Raw genomic sequence first — 17,997 nt, forward strand, 5'->3', positions numbered from 1 at the left:
GTTTGCTTTGAGTGTTGTAAAGAATCATTTTGTTCTTGCATAGATTCAATGATATCTTTTATATGATATTGTCAGGATCTGTAGTGTTGTGTCGTGTTTCCTGTTTTATTTTGAAGTCCTTGTGTCCTCTGTTTCTCTGCACTTCCTGTCCCTGTGATTGTCTGCCCTGTCCCTGATTGTTTCCTCCTGTGTCCAATCACCTGCACCAGCCCTCTGTATTTAAGTCCTGTTCGTGTCATTCCCCTTTGTCGGTTCGTCTTGTCTAGATCATTGAAGATCATGTGTGTGAGCCTGTTTTGTTTGTTTTTGAATCCTGTTGAGCAATAAAGTTGCCTTTTCGAGTGTTGACGGCGTTTGGGTCCAGTGTCCTGCAGCTGCACATAACAGATATAACGCAAACAATGACCACTTAGAATAACTCATAATCAGAGTATAATGTATTATAAATACGTTATATTGTATTTCTATAGGAATTATAATACAGTATGATTCTTGCAAAAAGGGCTTACCAGAAATGATGACTTATTATATATAATGTGGTAATTATAAAATCATTTTAAAAGATAATTTTTAAAAGATTAGATAATTTAAAAGATAATTTTAAATTGAATGAATATTTTAAAGTGATTATTATTAAGTTATAAGTGAAAGAAGAGATCAATGCATTGCAGGTATGTCTGTAATGCATTATATACATGGGCGTCATAGTGTTATTTCTGGATAAATGGCTTTTGAATTGAAATTATCTATTGCAGTTGTTTCTTTATGTGCACATTTGATCCCCGTTATTATTATAACTGCCTCATTTTAAAGTACGGTAATTATTGATTTTTCAAGGTAATTGTGCAATCAGACATTTCTTTCTTATTTGATTATCAATAACAATCAAACAGGGCAGCGTTGTTGGGGTTATGTCCTCGTGCCGACAACAGCAGAGGGCAGCATAGGCACATTTCAACGCCGAGGTATAATATTTTGTTCACGGCTGGCACGTGCGTGGTGTTGGTGTGTAAACGTGTCTGCTCATTGGCCGTGTGTTCCTTGTAAAACCGGAATTCATCCTCGATAATGGCTTTGGTTACGTTATAAATGTTTACGCCTTGTTTTTCTCGCGCGATGAACCAATGAGAAGCCGCGTTTCAGTCCCCACCTCCTGTCAACAGACGACGAGGACCAATGAGAGGGCGAGGGCGGTTTGACAGACCAGAGCCGTTTAAAGATAAGGTTGAGTAAGGCAGCTCGACGCGCGTCTGCAAAGAGGAGATAAATAGTAACTGTCTTGCGGCCTTTTTTTAAGATGAGGGCTGATGATTACACGCACATCTGCACAAACTGAATCCCCACAGCTGTATCAATACAATGCATGTACATGTTTGCTGCGAGCATACTTGTCTGAACCAAAGTGTCCATGTGGCGGAAGCGTGGGTTGCGTCAAAAGCACGGCTCTGGTTCCCGGTTGGTAAATAAGGTTTGACCTCATGGAGGAGACATACTGGATTAAACGTTGCCTGCAGCAGCAACAACAGGAGGAGGGCGGCCAGACACCCACCTGCAAAAAAAAAAGAAAGACCCCCCCCCTTGCACGTGAACGTGCTGTTGAACACTGTTTATGCTAATGAGATAGGGGGGTTTGTTTTAGTTGGACTCACGCGCGCCGCTGACCTCGGCTCACTAGAGTAACAAGAGAAACAAGCGGAGACAACAGCTACTGGTGAGTGCTATCACAAATGAACATTTACTAAATACGAAACATGCTCTTTTAAAATTGTTATTATTATTATTATTATTATTATATAATTTTGCAGCTTCGACCTCCAGCTGGTTCAACAAATCCTCCGCGTCGCGCTGACGTGCCCGTCGTCTGTTGCTGCGCAGTCACTCAAACTTTACCGACGTGGTTTTTATTCCGGGTCCGTTACTTTTTAAAATATTTATTAAACATGCTCTCTCTCTCTCTCTCTCTCTCTTTATTTTTCTTCTTCGTTTTCAGCCGTTAGCAGTTCACGGCGTGGCACGCTTTAGTTTTTCGTTTTGTTTTGTTATGGCAGCGTGAGTCTCGTGGCTACACGCCCACGAGGAAGTTTAAAATCACAGATTGGGGCCACGTTAGTTGGTTTGAAGGGTTTATCCACCTCGTTGCACGTGACGTAAGAGGTTTACTGTCTGGAACATATATGCTGCGCGAGACGGTGTTAATACCACGCGTATAAGTACACTTGCATTCATCTTAGTACTTTTGATTTGATTAAAAATCCATCTTCAACATCGTTTGTTTCAAGTATTAAAGAAACGTGTGTGTGTTGTGTGTGTTGTGTGTGTGTGTGTGTGTGTGTGTGTGTAATCTGCCTATTATGTGGAGAAAATAGGCTCAACTCTGACACATTCAATTTTTTTTAAATTTATTAATGTGAGCTACCTCTTATACAGTATACATGTATTCTCTGTGTGTGTGTGTGTGTGTGTGTGTGTGTGTGTGTGTGTGTGTGTGTGTGTGTACTTGAATCACTTACAATGTGAGGGGTGTAATGTGATACTTGTGCGATACCAGAGCCCGACTCCTTTGCCCTCTGATAGCACAGAAGTATTCATAGAGGTTTTAATTGACAGCCAAGAAGTTGCAGCACAGAGTGTCTGAGGTAATTTCCTTTTCAGATAGTTTGTCCATCAAACGGCATCGACGGGTTTATTGTTTTAGTCGTGGCTCAGAACAAGCTGCACAATGCTATACATGACCAACGTTATGGGATCCTTATCAGAAAGGTTTGTTTACGTTATGTCGAAGATTTCTTTAGCCGAGAAGTACTTTTTCATGACTTGATGAGCTCAAATAGGTAAACAGGAGGTAAACAACTTGGTAAACAGGAGATTTAAAGTGGTACTTTTGTGCGATTTAGTGTTACTGATCTGTCGATTCAATCGAATAATAAATGAATCGACAAAACTATATGAGTGTTAGTCGAGTAGAGTAGAATTTCCTCTGAGGTATTGTCAAAAAACACTCAAATAGGGTACAACCCTCTTTTAAGGCCGCCGGTAAGCCGCGAGGTGGACAGCGTTTAGATATAGATGCATGCTGCTGCTGCGATGCCGGGCTATTTTCATAGCAGTGAGTCAACGACTTGTGGAGGACAGAGGAGGACAGACAACAACTGAGACGTGTGTCTGTGTGTGTGTGTGTGTGTCATTCAATTCCATGTGTAATCACAGGCCGGGCCACACAATTACCTTGTAGTGACCTCTCGCATCACAACTGGCCTTTTTAGGTCTCCCCCATTTTTTTAAATTTAGGTTATAAAACAACCAGGTGTCCCTTCTCTTTTAGTTTAGTTTTTATTCTAATGCAGAGGAAGAAAAGCAGCTTGTAAACACAAACTGAGGCAACACACCCACATTTACAGATGGGAAGTTGCTCAATCGGTTTTCATTTTTGTTGTTGCAATAACCAGTAACTCCTTCCTCATCGTATCCGATTTTAAGTTTAATTCATTTCGACAGTGTTAACGGCTCTGAAAAGCACAAAAGTTCTGTTTTACGTTTTTAAGTATGTAAGATGAAATATTTGCCGTGAACATTTGCATTCTGCAGCTCCGTGTTGCTGCTTGGTGTTAAAGGCACGGTTGGTAATCTTAAAAAAAAAAAAAAAAACATTTTTGACAATTTGGTGGAAATTCTCATGACATCTTGAAAGCAAAACGCTCAACAGAAAAAAGAGAAAACTCTGTGTCGCAGGGCTGTAATAACACTTCCCTGTCTAACATCTGGGAGTGCTAACAATAGCCACGCTCGTTGTTTACATTCATAATTATATGTTTACGTTCACAATGATCCTTTTGGGGGAGTGGCTTCGGAGGGAGGCCTGAAGGGGCCGTGAGTGTTGTTAGATTTAGCAACTTTTGGAGCTAATGCTGCTCTCATTGGAAATTTTTTTTAATTCTTTCGGTTGGATGAGTTTCTCAAGGTTTCTGATCCTAGCATTGACGGGCTCCTCAGTGCATGACTTACATACATACCTTAAATCCCAGCCAATGAGAAGATTGTGCAGCACCGCGCTGCATTAAGCTGACTCAGCATAGTGCCGCGATAATGGTTTTGACAATAAAGCACAAAGACCTTTTATTATACATCTGCTTCTATTCTTGTCTCTGAAGTCTGTTTATTTGCAAAGTCCGACTCCTATTTGTTCTTCTCCGGGTCCAAAGACAGTCTTCTCTGTTTGTTGTCCTTGTTTAACTGGAGAAACGTTGGCACATCGTAACAATTTGTACAAAGCACTTATTAGTCAGTGCTTGTGTGGGACTACAGTCGCCCGATGAAATCGTGGTGTGTCATCTGTAAGATATTTAGTTGTTTGGCATGAACCGAGAGCACGTAGACGTTGAACAGAGGAGCGCGGCGCCTCAAACGTTAAGCCCCTTAGAGACGCTGCTGCCCAGAGCTCGGCCCTCATTGTGTTTGAGCTCCGTCGCATGCTGAGTCAGTCCGTAGTTACCCAGAATACAGTGCAGTTCTTTTGTGCCGCTGTCCTCGGAGTGGCAAACATTAACGCTAGTAACCAGAAATAACCAGACGGCAGTTAATCCAGAAAAAACAACAACTTTGCACAATATTTTGGTGGCCTGTGGATGTCGGAAGAGAGAACTGACGAAGCACCTTCGACTTTATTAAATGATTTCTATTGGAGAATTGTTTTGCGTTTTCTCTTCCTAATTTGCTGTTTATACTTTCTCAAGTCGTTTGCTTTTGATCCTCAAACTTTTTCCAGGGAACCGGCCGAAGCCAAAAGCTATCGCACAAAGCTGCAGAGGAAGTCTGAGATGTGTTTCTGTTAATTATCGTCCGAAGGTTAATTAACGACGATGACGGAAAAAACGCTATCGGACAATAATTAGAATAAGATACAAATCGGTGTTTTCTTCAGTCCGGCGTCTGAAAACGCAGTGCGGCCCTGAAGCAGGATGGATGACCCACTTTCTGACTTGATGGGTGTGTGTTGTGGCACACATACACACACACACACACACACACACACACACACACACACACACGCACACACGCACATAAACACAAACTGCTTTTGAAGCTTTCAGCAGCGGCTTTTTCCATTGGCCCAAATCCCAGCTGTGCTGTGTTGAAGCACGTCGTCACACCCACAACCACAAAAAGGAAACGCCACCTGTAACGTACTCTGGGGAGGGAGGGAGGGGGGTGGACACTCGGGAACACTGCGGCTCGAGAGGAGAGGAATGCAGTCGGTGGCGCCGTTAAGATAAGAGTCGGAGAGGTGAGCGAAGTCAACTGAACTTTGACCCGTGTCCTAAACGCACCGCGAGATGTGTTCACATGTTCGTTATCGCAGTTTCAGCTTTTGTGTTGGTGTGCCAAAGTGTGAAACAAAAAGATAAGCCGGATTGATAGTTAGGAAAAGGATATGAGTACTTTGAGATAAAAAAACAAAACGATAAAACAGAAAACAATCTCGCAGGTGCAGAGAGAAACTTGGAGAGGTAATAAATGGTGACGGCAAACCCCCGTGCAACGGACAAAACGTGCACCCACATTTACTCATGCACAGAAATAGCTGGTAGCAGCCAGCAACCCTCCCGACTCCTCCCTCCGAGTTTCCAGTGACACAGCCAGTTCTGAAGCTCATGCACATATCTGCACAGCACACATGCATGCATGGCATACCCCCTTTCCTTTCTTATGTGTGTGTGTGGGGTGCTCACACAGGGTTTGGAGGTCCTGAGTATTTATAGACTAAGTGTTTAAAGTCATGGTCACCTCCAAGATGTGACAGCTGTCAATGCTTGGCAAGCATGATGGTTGTTGTTGACGACAGGTTTCATGCCTTCTCGTCCACCCGTACATCTTCGTCTGTCTTGAGAACGTGTTGTCACACTTTTTTTTAATTTCTGACCCGACAGTATGTACTTCTCCACGCTTCCAGGCCTCCCGTGTTCGGGAAAGAGATGTGGCATGACTAATATGATGGTGATATTTTTTTCTTATCTTCTTCTCCGTCTCGGTAGTCCATCATGGCCGGTGATATGATGTCGCTGGTGCGAGGCTTGGCCAAGTTGAGCAAGGCGGTCGTGGAGACTCAGGGCAGCACCCTGCGCAGTGGAGCCGGTGAGTTCAGCACACCTGTTGTTTTGAAAGGAACCCATAAAACAGGGAAGGGTCATATTGACGCCAAGCCGATAATATTCTCCATGTATTTGATCGTAATAGAGATTCTTTGTATTCAATAACTAACTTTTATACGCCTCCGTAGAGACGCAAAGTCCCTTCCCTTCCGACGTCCCACGATTTTAAAAAACGATATGCATCATAGTCAAATGTGTTTTGATCCTGTTTTAATTGTGCCATGACTTTATATTGATCAATTTTAAAAGATAATTTGGCAACACAAGAAAGTTGCAGTTTTTTATACATTTTTATATTTTGCGTGAAACCTCATCTCATGTACGCCACCAACACCAAATATTCCACGCACACATGTCATATTATCTTACTTAATTTCAATGCTGATTTAAAAAAACAAAGTATTATCTTCTGAAATTGACAAATGTCTTAATTCATGGCACCACTTAAATAGGATTTAAAAAAAACAATCTGTCTTATTGTCTCTCCTAAATTTGACATACACAAAATACATTTTCAGTTTTTCAGCCCACTTATTACGGGCAGTGACATTGACATTCTTCTGTATGGGTAGTTTATAGTGTACCGTAGAGCTAACAACAGTAACTTTTTCTTTGTTGTTAATTGTAACTCAGGGCTCCCGGTAGTTGGCGCTGCCTTCCAAAGCGTCCAATCGGCTGCTGAGCAAGGCCTCTCCGCCGCTATGACGACGATGCAGGTGTGTGCAAATCGGCTGCGTCGTTTAGCATTGACAAAGAACTGCGTCACGCTTTTTAAAGTCAAAAGAAATACTACGAGTGTGTTTTTCTTGAGAGTCTTCTCGCGTGCGTCTGCCCAGGGGCTGACTGGCCAGCAGCAGACGTCTTCATCAGAGGCCGACTACGACTTCCCCGAGGACGACGGTGCATTCGCCGCGTCGGAGTTCAAGGAGGATGGTGTGGACTTTGCGGGGGATCCAATGGGAAGTGGTGACGATTTCGCGGCCCATGCAGGAGCAGCAGCAGCGAGCCACGGCGGCGGCAAGCGGCTGTTTGAGGGCTACAAAGACCCGAGCAAACAGTTCAGTGGACACACCAGATCTCACCACCAAGACGCCAGGTAGGAACCGGCTCCATCGCGCTCCAAGGTGTGCACGCGACTTGTGCTGCCGTTTGGAGAGTAACGGTACATTACTTTTTTTCTTTGGGTGTGGCAGACACTTCTACAACCGCAGTCTGAACAGGCATTTCTGGGGACAGCTGTACTGTCGGCATCAAGTCAGTCAGCTCAGGAGCTACCATCAGGACCCGTCCACGGTCGGAGGGCTCACCGCCGAAGACATTGAGAAAGCACGACAGGGCAAGAAGGTTGAGATCAAGTCACACAAACAGATGGTAAGTGCTGTTCCTGTTCTGAATCCCGGACACACATTGATGTGAATAGATAAGGGCCTTTACTGGGCCTTTACTGGGCCTTTACTGGGCCTTTACTGGGCCTTTACTGGGCCTTTACTGCTCTTTACTTGGTCTTTACTGGGTCTTTCTTCTTTAGTTGAGCGACAGAGCCAGAGAGAGGAAAGTGCCAGTTACTCGGCTCAGCAGACTGGCCAACTTCGGAGGTACAGTAACACCCCTCTTTGTTACTTTGTCGAGGTGCACGTCTGCAAATGTGACACCTTTCCCCCGTGGATACACACAGTTGAGTCTGTGCAGTCGGTAAAATAATTATTTTAGTATTTAGAGAAGTGTCTTCATGAAACTAATCCCTAAATGAATATTTGCATGGTGCGAAATACCCGGTGGGCAGCTTAAAGTCCAAGATTAAAAAAGACATTTTAGTGACAGTTGCATGTGACAAATAAATGTATTTTTTAAGATTTTAGAGACCCCTGAAATGTTGCTATTGACGCTTTCAGTGGGTCCGAAGTGTCAATCAAGGGGTCTTGGATAGAGAAGTAGAACATGATGTGACTTCTCTCTGGTTAGCTTAATAACAGGTATTTTTCTTGCTAGTTTGTGCTTAATTAATTGCTTAATTTGTTGGTGAAGTTCTGGAAAAACCAACTGTAACCAAACACCTCCTCAACAAGCCGGGCTCACTGGGATCAGGGCCGTCAGTGTTGTGTCAGCTTCTCAAAGTCTGTCAAGTCAACACCACTACAGGCATATTCAGGTGCCAAGAGAGTTAAAAGGAAATGAGATGCAATGCAACGTGCAGGACCTCAGAGTATGTGGAGCTTTGACCCAATGACCTCCCCTCGAGCACCACGGTTAAACTGACCTCAAATCTATAATACTGTAAACATAATTTGCTTATTGATTCATGCCGCCTACAGGAAGACATGAGACTTGCCTTTTTAAACAAACACTTTATAGTAATAAGGTCAAGCATATGTAGCTCTTATCAACGGGCGTCGGTTATTGCCAAGATAAAAACCTTGACGGCCAGCTACAGAAAGAGAGTCCAGCAGCAGGTGTCATACAATCTGTGAGAGTTTGTGTTGCAGATTGTTGTGCGTTAGTTAATCTGTGTAAACCATGTCGCCTCTCCTCTAAGCCTATTAGCTGTGTAAGCATTCGTAGGCGTTACCGAAAAGCTGAAAGGTTGTACTTACAGTTCAAGGCATGCATTTTATTAGGATTTAATGTCAAGTGCAGAGATCTGAGTCTCCTTGTCTCAAAGTCCGATCTAGACGGGATATTATTTCTTGATTTGCTCAAAGGCTGAAACATTGAAACCCCCGTAGCTTCATGATGGACGACGGATGAGTTAACAGGTGGCTCCCATGGTGGTGCACGGCAGCGAGGGTGAACACACGACGTTGAGTCTCTGCAGCAGAGTTCAGCCGCTCGCTCCAAACCAACGTGACTTGTACAGTCGACAGTGAATCGGCATGTTGACACTGGTAACATGTAGACGGGGCGGGGGGGGGCGACAGGGGGGAGAGTTTCGGCCTCCGTCTGTCCTTCACTCGCCTGCAGTATTTGTTGACAAAGTGTTACAAGTCGTGTTTGACCGATAATGAATGCAGGTTTTAGTTTAGGTGAGAGAACAAGCAGCATTCATATAGAATTTATAGGATCATAGCAACCCTGCTTAGTCGTCTCCATCTGTTGCCATGCGTGCGTGTTTGAAAGGTTTTGCTGAGGTTTGTGAGGAAAAGGGAATATACAGAATATTAGGGAATGAAGGAACATAAATCCCCTCCAGCTTGTTCAAAATGCTGCAGCTAGAAACTTTTTTGGAACACACAAAGGCCTCATTATATTGATCCTCAAGCAAACCCCTTCTTAAAACACACACTTTTATGTCAAGTTTTGATCGCTTTTAATGTTTATTTATATATTATATGTTGCTTTGGTGTTTTCATTGCATGTAAACATTGTTTTTAGAAAGCTGCTTTTCTAAAACTCCTTTCAATGCTTGGAAGTCGTGCTGCTGACTGACCGATTATGTAACGCTGAGTTATGTAAGGTGCAGAGAGCAGCTTCAGAGGAACAAACAAGCCCAACCATGACACGCTTGCTTTTCCTATTCATCATCTGCTAGAATACCCCTCCCCCCCCCCCCTAACCTTTTCAGAGGATTAAGTATTTTCAGAGCTTAATTGTTAATATATTTAGATGAACATGTGCTCTGTTGGTGCTGGCAGGAGTGCAGCTGTGACGGTTCCGTCATCGCACTCCTCCGAGGTAATTCTGTCTGCCCGAGATCTGATTGTCTCGTACGTCGTGTTTCACGTGTTATTTTGATGAGAATAACACAACCAGAACACTGGTGGAATATTCAGGTTCAGGGTGGAAGATTGGCTCACTAAAAAGGCTGTTTTTCACACCCCTAACCCTTTTTTTAATGTTTATTTAAGGTCTATTTCACGCTTCTCTGTGACATTGTGCTGTTGATCCGTCTCCACCAGGTCTAGCTGTCGGTTTGGGGATTGGAGCCCTGGCAGAAGTTGCTAAGAAGACCATGAGACACAATGGTACAGCAGGTAACACTAACAAACCCACTAACGCACCCACACTTGCTCACACGGTATCAATGGGGAGCCTTTTTTTTTTTTTTACCAACAGCTCAGTTATACATGTCACCAGCTCTTGTTGCACTCTTTTTGTGTCGTTTCAACACCGTTGCGCTGCTTCTTTTTGAATGCATTGTTCTGTAGATGGTATTTAAATGCCCTAATATCTTGAGAGTCCTGTGCCTGTGAGGAATAGGTATTTATTTACTGGTGTTTATTGTGCGATTGTTCCCGTAAAAGTGTGCGGCATTTTTCACTACCCACCCTTTACGCGTGTTGGTACACGAAGAGCAATTCAGCTGCCTCTCATAGCAACCGTGTGTGTGTGTGTGTGGTGTGTGTGGTGTGTGGGTGTGTGTGTGTGTGTGTGTAAGCCTCTCAGCTTCAGACGCACTAAAACACGCTACCTGGTGACCTACTGTCACATATACTCACAGACACACACACACATCTACTTGCACATATTGTACATAAACCTTTACACTACTGATATTAAGTTATGTGGCTCCACAGTGTTCCTTTCGACCTGAGACACTGGTGTGTAGACCTGAGACTCCGTTTTGTGTTACAGCAGGCAACGATAAGAAAGGCGTCCTGGACTCCAGCCCCTTCCTGTCCGAGGCCAACGCCGAGCGCATCGTCAGAACCTTGTGCAAAGTCAGAGGAGCCGCCTTGAAGCTGGGACAGATGCTCAGCATTCAAGGTGTGTGTGTGTGTGTGTGACGGTTATTTGTGACGCCGGGGAGCCGATGTGTTTCCCACGCGCTCGGCTAGAGTTGTGACATTGTGCTGTTGCTGCACACGATGCAGGTTAGCAGCGGCTGAGTTGAAATGTAATTTTGATAGGTGGTTTGTTATTTTTGCACACGTAAGCCAAAGTTCAAGGGCAGGAAGCCAGCGTCGGTAAACACGCGGGCCGAGAGCCAGTGTGGCCGGATCGGGTAGCGGGACTAAACGACACATTACGTTTTGTTTAGCGCTTGTTTTCCTCACTGCCTGATTATTGGTGACCTTTTTATTGTCTTTTGTGGCCGTGGAGTTAGCGTATAAATTTAAAAAAAGCAACAAAAGGAGGAGGGAGAGGAGAGAACCGGACGTTGGCTGCCCGGTGTTTGCTAAACAGTGGGTTGACCTTCGTCCGGTTATGTGCAGAACGGGGCAGAGCTTTCCTCTGTCTCTCTCTCCAGTTGATTGCTTTCAAACTAAAATGGACAGAAATGTCCAAAAAGTCTTCTGTAGCTGAACAAACAAAAAAATGACTTAAAACTAAAACATGACAGGAGTAAGTAAATCTGGAGGCAAGAGATCCCTGAAAATGACACATTTGTGCGTCCCACCATTGTCGTCTTTACCACCGATCCCAAAAACAACAACCTTGAGCGGTCAGAAGCTATTTTTAAACCTGATAATAAAGTTTGTATTACTGATTCCTCATATCATATCGGCAATGTCAGCCAAATGATTCGTTGTCGTATTTGACGGCGGCGGCGTTGACGAACTCGGTGGTCGTGTGTTTTTCTGCATTTCAGATGATGCATTCATCAACCCTCAACTCGCCAAGATCTTTGAGCGCGTCAGACAGAGTGCTGACTTCATGCCGATCAAGCAAATGACAGTAAGTCTTCTTCTTCTTCTTCTTCTTCTTTTCATTTTCTTTTTTATTAACTGGTAATTATAATTGGAAGGCTTGGAAACTGCTGTCACACATTGTAACTGATGATGTAATAAGTGAAACGATATCTAGTTCTTCCCCACAGCCTCTTTGCAGAATCTCTGTGTGAAAGTTGCTTCTTACATTATTATTATTATTATTATTATTATTATTATTGTCATCATTGAGGCCGCTGTAAACTCACCTTTTACCTCCACCAGTGAACAAATGAACCCTAATTCTAAGTGTTGTGTCCGTCTCTCTGCAGAAAGCGCTGAACAGCGACTTGGGTCCGAACTGGAGAGACAAGCTGGAGTCGTTCGAGGAGCGTCCGTTTGCAGCCGCGTCCATCGGCCAAGTTCACCTGGCGAGGATGAAGGACGGCCGGGAGGTGGCCATGAAAATACAGGTACACTGTGTGTGTGTGTGTGTGTGTGTGTGTGTGTGTGTGTGTGTGTGTGTGCATGCTACATTCTCGCGCTCTTGAGATAAAAACAGTTCATCCCGCACAGAATCTGATCTCTGGTCTGTTTTCGGACTTTGTTTACAGATCAGACGAAAAGGTGTCAAAATGAGAGAAATGGCTGAGATTTTATGCTTTTACAGTATTTACAGATTATCCGTCTATTAATTGCCGTCTTCAACGTTTAAAAAATGCTTTTAGTGTTCATGAGAAATTATTTTAATCTCATGATGGAGACTCGTTTGAATCCCCGTGAAAGCTGTCGTTACAATATGCTACAAAGATGCACTCCAAGTAAAGCCAACCCCTTTCTGTGTATTGGTTCCCAGTACCCCGGCGTGGCTCAGAGTATCAACAGCGACGTCAACAACTTGATGACGGTGCTGAGTATCAGCAATGCCTTGCCCGAAGGTACGCATTCCACCAAACGCTGTCACGCACACAACCACACGCATGCTGCCCCGTCTGCTGCCGACTTCACGCCTCTCTCCGTCTCCCTGCAGGTCTGTTTCCAGAGCACCTGATCGACGTGATGAGGAAAGAGCTCGCGCTCGAGTGCGACTACATTCGAGAGGCCAAGTGTGCCAAGAAGTTCAAGTGAGTCTTTTTGTGGGTTTAATCGACTCTTTCCTTTCCACCGTATTGATCCATAACGTACACGTTTACAATGACTCAGTTGTAGCCGGTGTCAAGTGGGTGACTTGCAGTGTATTACGTTAATATTATGTTATGATAACAAACATTTCAATATCAAAGATAGGCCAGTTAGTTGCTTGTTTTTGTCATTGTGCCAGGAATAAATGTAATAAAGACAAAAACCCTTTGAAAGCATGGTCACTGTGGCTTGTTTAGACTCTAGCAGCGTCGCTGCAGTGAATGCAATGTGCCGTCTCTTTCTCATAGAGACTCATGTTACACAAACACATCTCTTTGGTTCAAGGGCGTCAGAACCCCTGCAACTGCCACCTGTGTGTGCCAGCTAAATATATATATAGATATAGATATATATGCATGCATGCGCCTACTTAACCTGTGTTTATGTCTTCGTATCTCTTCATCGGTCTGACCCAGGGAGCTATTGAAGGACCATCCCTTCTTCTATGTGCCAGAGGTGATAGACGAGCTGTGCGGCAGCCATGTCCTGACCACGGAGCTCGTCCCCGGGTTCCCCCTCGACCAGGCTGAGAGCCTCACGCAGGACCTGAAGAACGAGGTACAGCTGACTGACGTGGAGCATTTTGTCTGTGGGTGAAAGCGTTCAGAGAGGTGTGTGTGTTTGTGTGTGTGTGTGTGTTTGTCGGAGTTGGGACTCGTTTCTTACTGATCATCATTTCCTCCCACAAGTCCTCGCTTCCCCCCCCCCCCCCCCCCCCCCCCCCCCCCCCCACCCCACCCTTTGCATTCACACGTTCTTTTGTTTTTCTCCCCGTCTCAGATCTGCCACAACATCTTGTTACTGTGCCTCAGAGAGCTGTTTGAGTTCAGGTTCATGCAGACTGACCCGAACTGGTCCAACTTCTTCTACGATCCACAGACGCACAGGGTGAGTCTGTCTGCAGGCCGAACGCGTCCGCTTACATGGCGGCGAAGGTTTGAGAGTGAAATCAAAGTGATCTTTGGATTGTCTCTCTAGGTGGCGCTGTTGGACTTCGGAGCCACGAGGGGATTCGATAAGAGTTTCACAGACCTCTACATAGAGGTAAGACAGTCGGCCCTGTTTTGTTTTTATTTCTAACAGTAATACAGAGACGGAAAGCTTCAGTTACTCAGCGTTTACACGCTTTTTTTCAGGTGGAAACAAAGCTGTGGTTTAACTTGCATGAGCTGTCGAAAAACGTGGCTCAGAGATGCAGAGTGATTTGTGTGTTTGTGGTTGTAGGTCATCCGTTCAGCCGTCGAGGGCGACAGAGAGGGAGTCCTGAAGAAATCTATCCACATGAAGTTCCTGACCGGATACGAGTCCAAGGTATTTAAATATCTCTTGATTTGAGAGAAATAGTCCTAAAAGTGACTATTTTTACTGTGCAGGATGGTCATTGGCTGAAACCTAAATCTTTTTTCTTCTTCTTCTCCCCTTCATGTATGCAGGCGATGATGAGCGCCCACGTGGACGCGGTGATGATCCTCGGCGAGGCCTTCGCCTCCGCGGACAACTTTGAATTCGGCTCCCAGTCCACCACGCAGAGAATCCACAACCTCATCCCCGTGATGCTCAAACACCGGCTCACGCCGCCGCCCGAGGAGACGTACTCGCTCCACCGCAAGATGGGCGGCTCGTTCCTCATCTGCGCCCGGCTGAACGCGCAGCTGCAGTGCAAGGACATGTTCCACACGGCGTATCAGAAGTACTGGGAGGGCCGCACGCCGCCCTCTGACTCGGCCTGAGCCAATCCCCGGCTGGCAGGCGGTTTTGGTGGACAGATCCTTGAGAGGGGGGGGGGGGGGCCAACGGCGAGGTGCGCGTCGTGAAGCTGCAGAGCGGAGGCCATCTTACCTGCACTTTTCTGTCCCACTACCATGAGCTTTTGACAGGCACTTAATAATAACTACAGCCATCATCTCTTTGTTTTTCACGCGGCGTCTGGAGAGCTCCGAGCCCCGGACTCCCCCCCCCCCCCCCCGAGATGACGGAGATGACTTGAGGTGGATGCAAGGGACAAAGTAGTAGTTGAGGGTGTAAAAACGAATGTAAGCCGGTTGGAATTTGATCTCTTCGCTGATGTTTTCAAGATGATTCTTGCGATTTTTGCTTTGCTGTGTTTTGTTGTTTTGGGGGGGGAGGGGATGTATTAAGCAAGAGGACTGAACTCTTAAATGTAAACCGGCAGTCATATGGTCAGTGTGAGCCACCGTAGAGGCCAGGACCAACACAGCTGGGAGGTTTGAAATAAATGAGAGCTAAATTCTTTTTGTCGAGATGTGGCCCAGTTTAGGTCGATGTATTAATTTGTGTACTGGAATTTGTCAGCATTCGCACACACACACACACACACACACACACACACAAGAAAGGCTGACTTTTTAACTTGTGTATTTACTGTATCGGTGTAATCTTTCAGATTTCTCTTGCTGTTTTTTTGACTTTTAGCTTTTTTTTTAGGGAGACTTGTATGATCGATATGTTTTTAACCATCCTCGGGTTAAAGAGCGATTTTTACCAAGTTTGTATAGAGCGTCTGCTGTAGATTTGTTTGCTGTAACTTTGTCCATCATGAATTCCAGTTGATTACCAGCATGTTGGCATAAATATATACATATATATATTTTTTTTTTTTGTTTAGTTCCAAAGCATTTATCTCTTAAAAAATAAAATCTGGAAGTGAAGCCACATGAATCCATGTTGTAATAAAAGCCGAGATGAAAGAAGCTCCTCCTGGTATGGCACCGGCTCGGCTCGTGGGCTCCCTCGAGTCGGTAATCTCTCCACGCCTCCAGCGGGTGTGAAATCCTCTGTCTCCCTGGCTGATGTGCGACTGTGAAAACCTTCCCTCTCCTCTGCCTAGTGAATACAGTCATAAACTATAACTGTGTTCACTCTGCGGTTATAATAACGGTCTCTGGTGCGAAGCTGGAAGGATAAAACAAGGTGCCTGTCTTCTCCAGTGGAAGGCTTTTGTCTTTAAATATATCAACTTTATACTTCACATCAAGTTTTAAATGTCCTAATCGAACTGAATGTTGTGATCCAGAGATATTGAATGAAGAGAGTAAATGTTTGATCTCACGTGGCTCTGTGTGGTCTTCTGTCTGCGTGATGGTAACGGCAATAATTTAAAAGCACTGCAAATAAACATTAAATAGTGCGTCAGTTTAGTTGAATAAACATAGAGCTCAATGTAAATATCGACCAGAATTTGTCCTCGCAGTAGGTTAAGAGGTTGTAGTGTGTGTGTGTGTGAGAGAGAGAGTGAGAGTGAGAGGAGTGTGTGTGTGTGTGTGTGAGAGAGAGAGAGAGAGAGATCCTTATTTAGCAATGTCTGGGCCAGCAACAGGGGAACTGGCAGAGAGCCTGGGAAATGAGAACACACACACACACACACACACAAATATTCACAACATATACACGTGCACGTAAATATGGGCCAGCATTCCCACAAAAAGTGAGTGCATGTAGATGTAGGTAGACCCCCCACCACAAAAAAAAATACCTTTTCCTCCCTGAATCAGCCTCAACTACAAAACATTTTTTTCATGTTCTCATTTCTCACAGACTCTTTGACACAGCAGTTCAGTCTGGTGTAGTTCCCCTCGGTGTCCACCGCGCGGCGCTGTTCGACGGAAACAAAAGCTCCCCATCACCCCTCCTGAGACGCTGACATCGGCCCAATAAAAACACATAACCAGCCTGAAGCCAGCCAGGTAATTGCATGGAGCTGGCTGTAACAGTGTAATTGCTGCTTTATTAAACAATATCCTGCGAGCGGAGGAGGGAGCGAGAAAACGATCGCACAAAGCAGCAGCGGTCATTAGATGCTCGAAACACTCCCGATATATATCACATTGATGCTACTGCGTCTAAATAATCTGAGCCTCGCGAGAGGCACTTTAGGCAGAACACGCTAATCACAGAGCGCTCTTATTTATGGGGTTGCCAACCAGATGATCTACAGCGTTAATGAAGTATATTTGAATATTCCTACATATAAGCTTGCCATGAAGATTCATGCATTTTCATTCATTCCAGTCAAATGCCATGTTCTAAAACTGTTTTCCAGAGGCCCAGAGTCTGAACCACGAGGTCGGGACCCCGAGGTGGTTTTGAAAGCCACCACTGTGCTGTAAATGTATACAACGTGATAAAAACAGGGAGGGGGGGGTTCATCAGAGGCCGGGATGTCGACTGCAGTTCGGGCGGAGGGACGCTTTTCTAACCAGCGGCGTCGCTGCGTTGCATCTCGGTGACCTGAATGTGTTTTGACGTGGCAGCTCGCTGAGCTGAGATGGAAACAACTCTAGACCTGGGTGTGTTTACACTATAAGAGAGGAGTGGTGGGGGTTGTGGGGTGGGGGGGGGGGGGGGGGGGGGGTGTTGTGCACCTCTCTGTCTGGTCAGAAAGAGCCACCCTTATATGGTGAGAGGGCCACACTCAGAAAGTCTGGGCACAATCCTGAAAGGTAAAGCCTCTCGCCAACACTCAATAACTCTCGATAGTGTTCTCCTGTGTGATTTGCATCTTTGTCTCTTTGTCTCCTCGTCTCCCCGTGCAGGACGAGTTAGTGAGTCCCAATAAAATGATGTCGATGCAGGTGAAAACACGTCGCTGAACCGTGACCTCGTTGTGACCTGATGTGTGGAATAATTAGAGCGTGTAGGTAACGGCACAAAACTCTTCAGAGTCAACTTTCTTGTTGTTTATTCTTGCGCGCTTGAACCCGGCGTGCTGCGTTTTATCACCCCTGAAGACGGCTGAGAGGCCTTTTTACATGCTCCGCACTGCATCCGTCGAGCGTCATAACTTATTATGACATATTATTCCTCCTTTTTCTTTGCGCACTATTGAATCACATTTTAAATTGTGGCCCCTTGTAAAGGTTTAACCTTTGGGGTTCGTAACATTTTCGCACTTCTGGTCTCACTTTCAGGCCAAACTTTACTATTTACTTACTAAACAGTCACTTTTTTTTTAAACTCTATTTAGTGCTCCGTATTGCATATTCTTCCAACATGTTTTAATATGATACCTTCAACCACCAGCATGGCGGTTAGTTTTATTACATGTAATGTTTGTCTTTCGAACT

General features: G+C 44.9%; 1 protein-coding gene across 5 annotated transcripts; it reads left to right on the forward strand.

Moving 5' to 3' along the window:
• The first annotated feature begins 1,271 nt into the window (after positions 1–1,271).
• coq8aa (coenzyme Q8A, genome duplicate a) lies at positions 1,272–15,982 on the forward strand. Of its 5 annotated transcripts, none has more exons than XM_034527690.1 (17): positions 1,272–1,711; positions 6,030–6,129; positions 6,780–6,862; positions 6,983–7,242; positions 7,340–7,517; positions 7,675–7,741; positions 10,040–10,114; positions 10,719–10,847; positions 11,674–11,759; positions 12,064–12,204; positions 12,588–12,669; positions 12,762–12,855; positions 13,330–13,471; positions 13,694–13,801; positions 13,892–13,957; positions 14,138–14,224; positions 14,347–15,982. In XM_034527690.1, exons 2-17 carry the CDS (start codon positions 6,036–6,038, stop codon positions 14,641–14,643), a joined length of 1,989 nt encoding a protein of 662 aa, XP_034383581.1. In that variant the 5' UTR covers positions 1,272–1,711; positions 6,030–6,035; the 3' UTR covers positions 14,644–15,982. The 5 variants fall into 5 exon arrangements, with proteins under 5 accessions (XP_034383581.1, XP_034383582.1, XP_034383583.1 ...); XM_034527691.1 differs by having other exon boundaries at positions 10,040–10,105; positions 10,716–10,847; XM_034527692.1 differs by having other exon boundaries at positions 10,040–10,105.
• The last annotated feature ends 2,015 nt before the right edge of the window (positions 15,983–17,997 follow it).

The sequence above is a fragment of the Cyclopterus lumpus genome, chromosome 24 (assembly GCF_009769545.1).
Source record: "Cyclopterus lumpus isolate fCycLum1 chromosome 24, fCycLum1.pri, whole genome shotgun sequence".
In the NCBI taxonomy this organism is placed as follows: Eukaryota; Metazoa; Chordata; class Actinopteri; order Perciformes; family Cyclopteridae; genus Cyclopterus; species Cyclopterus lumpus.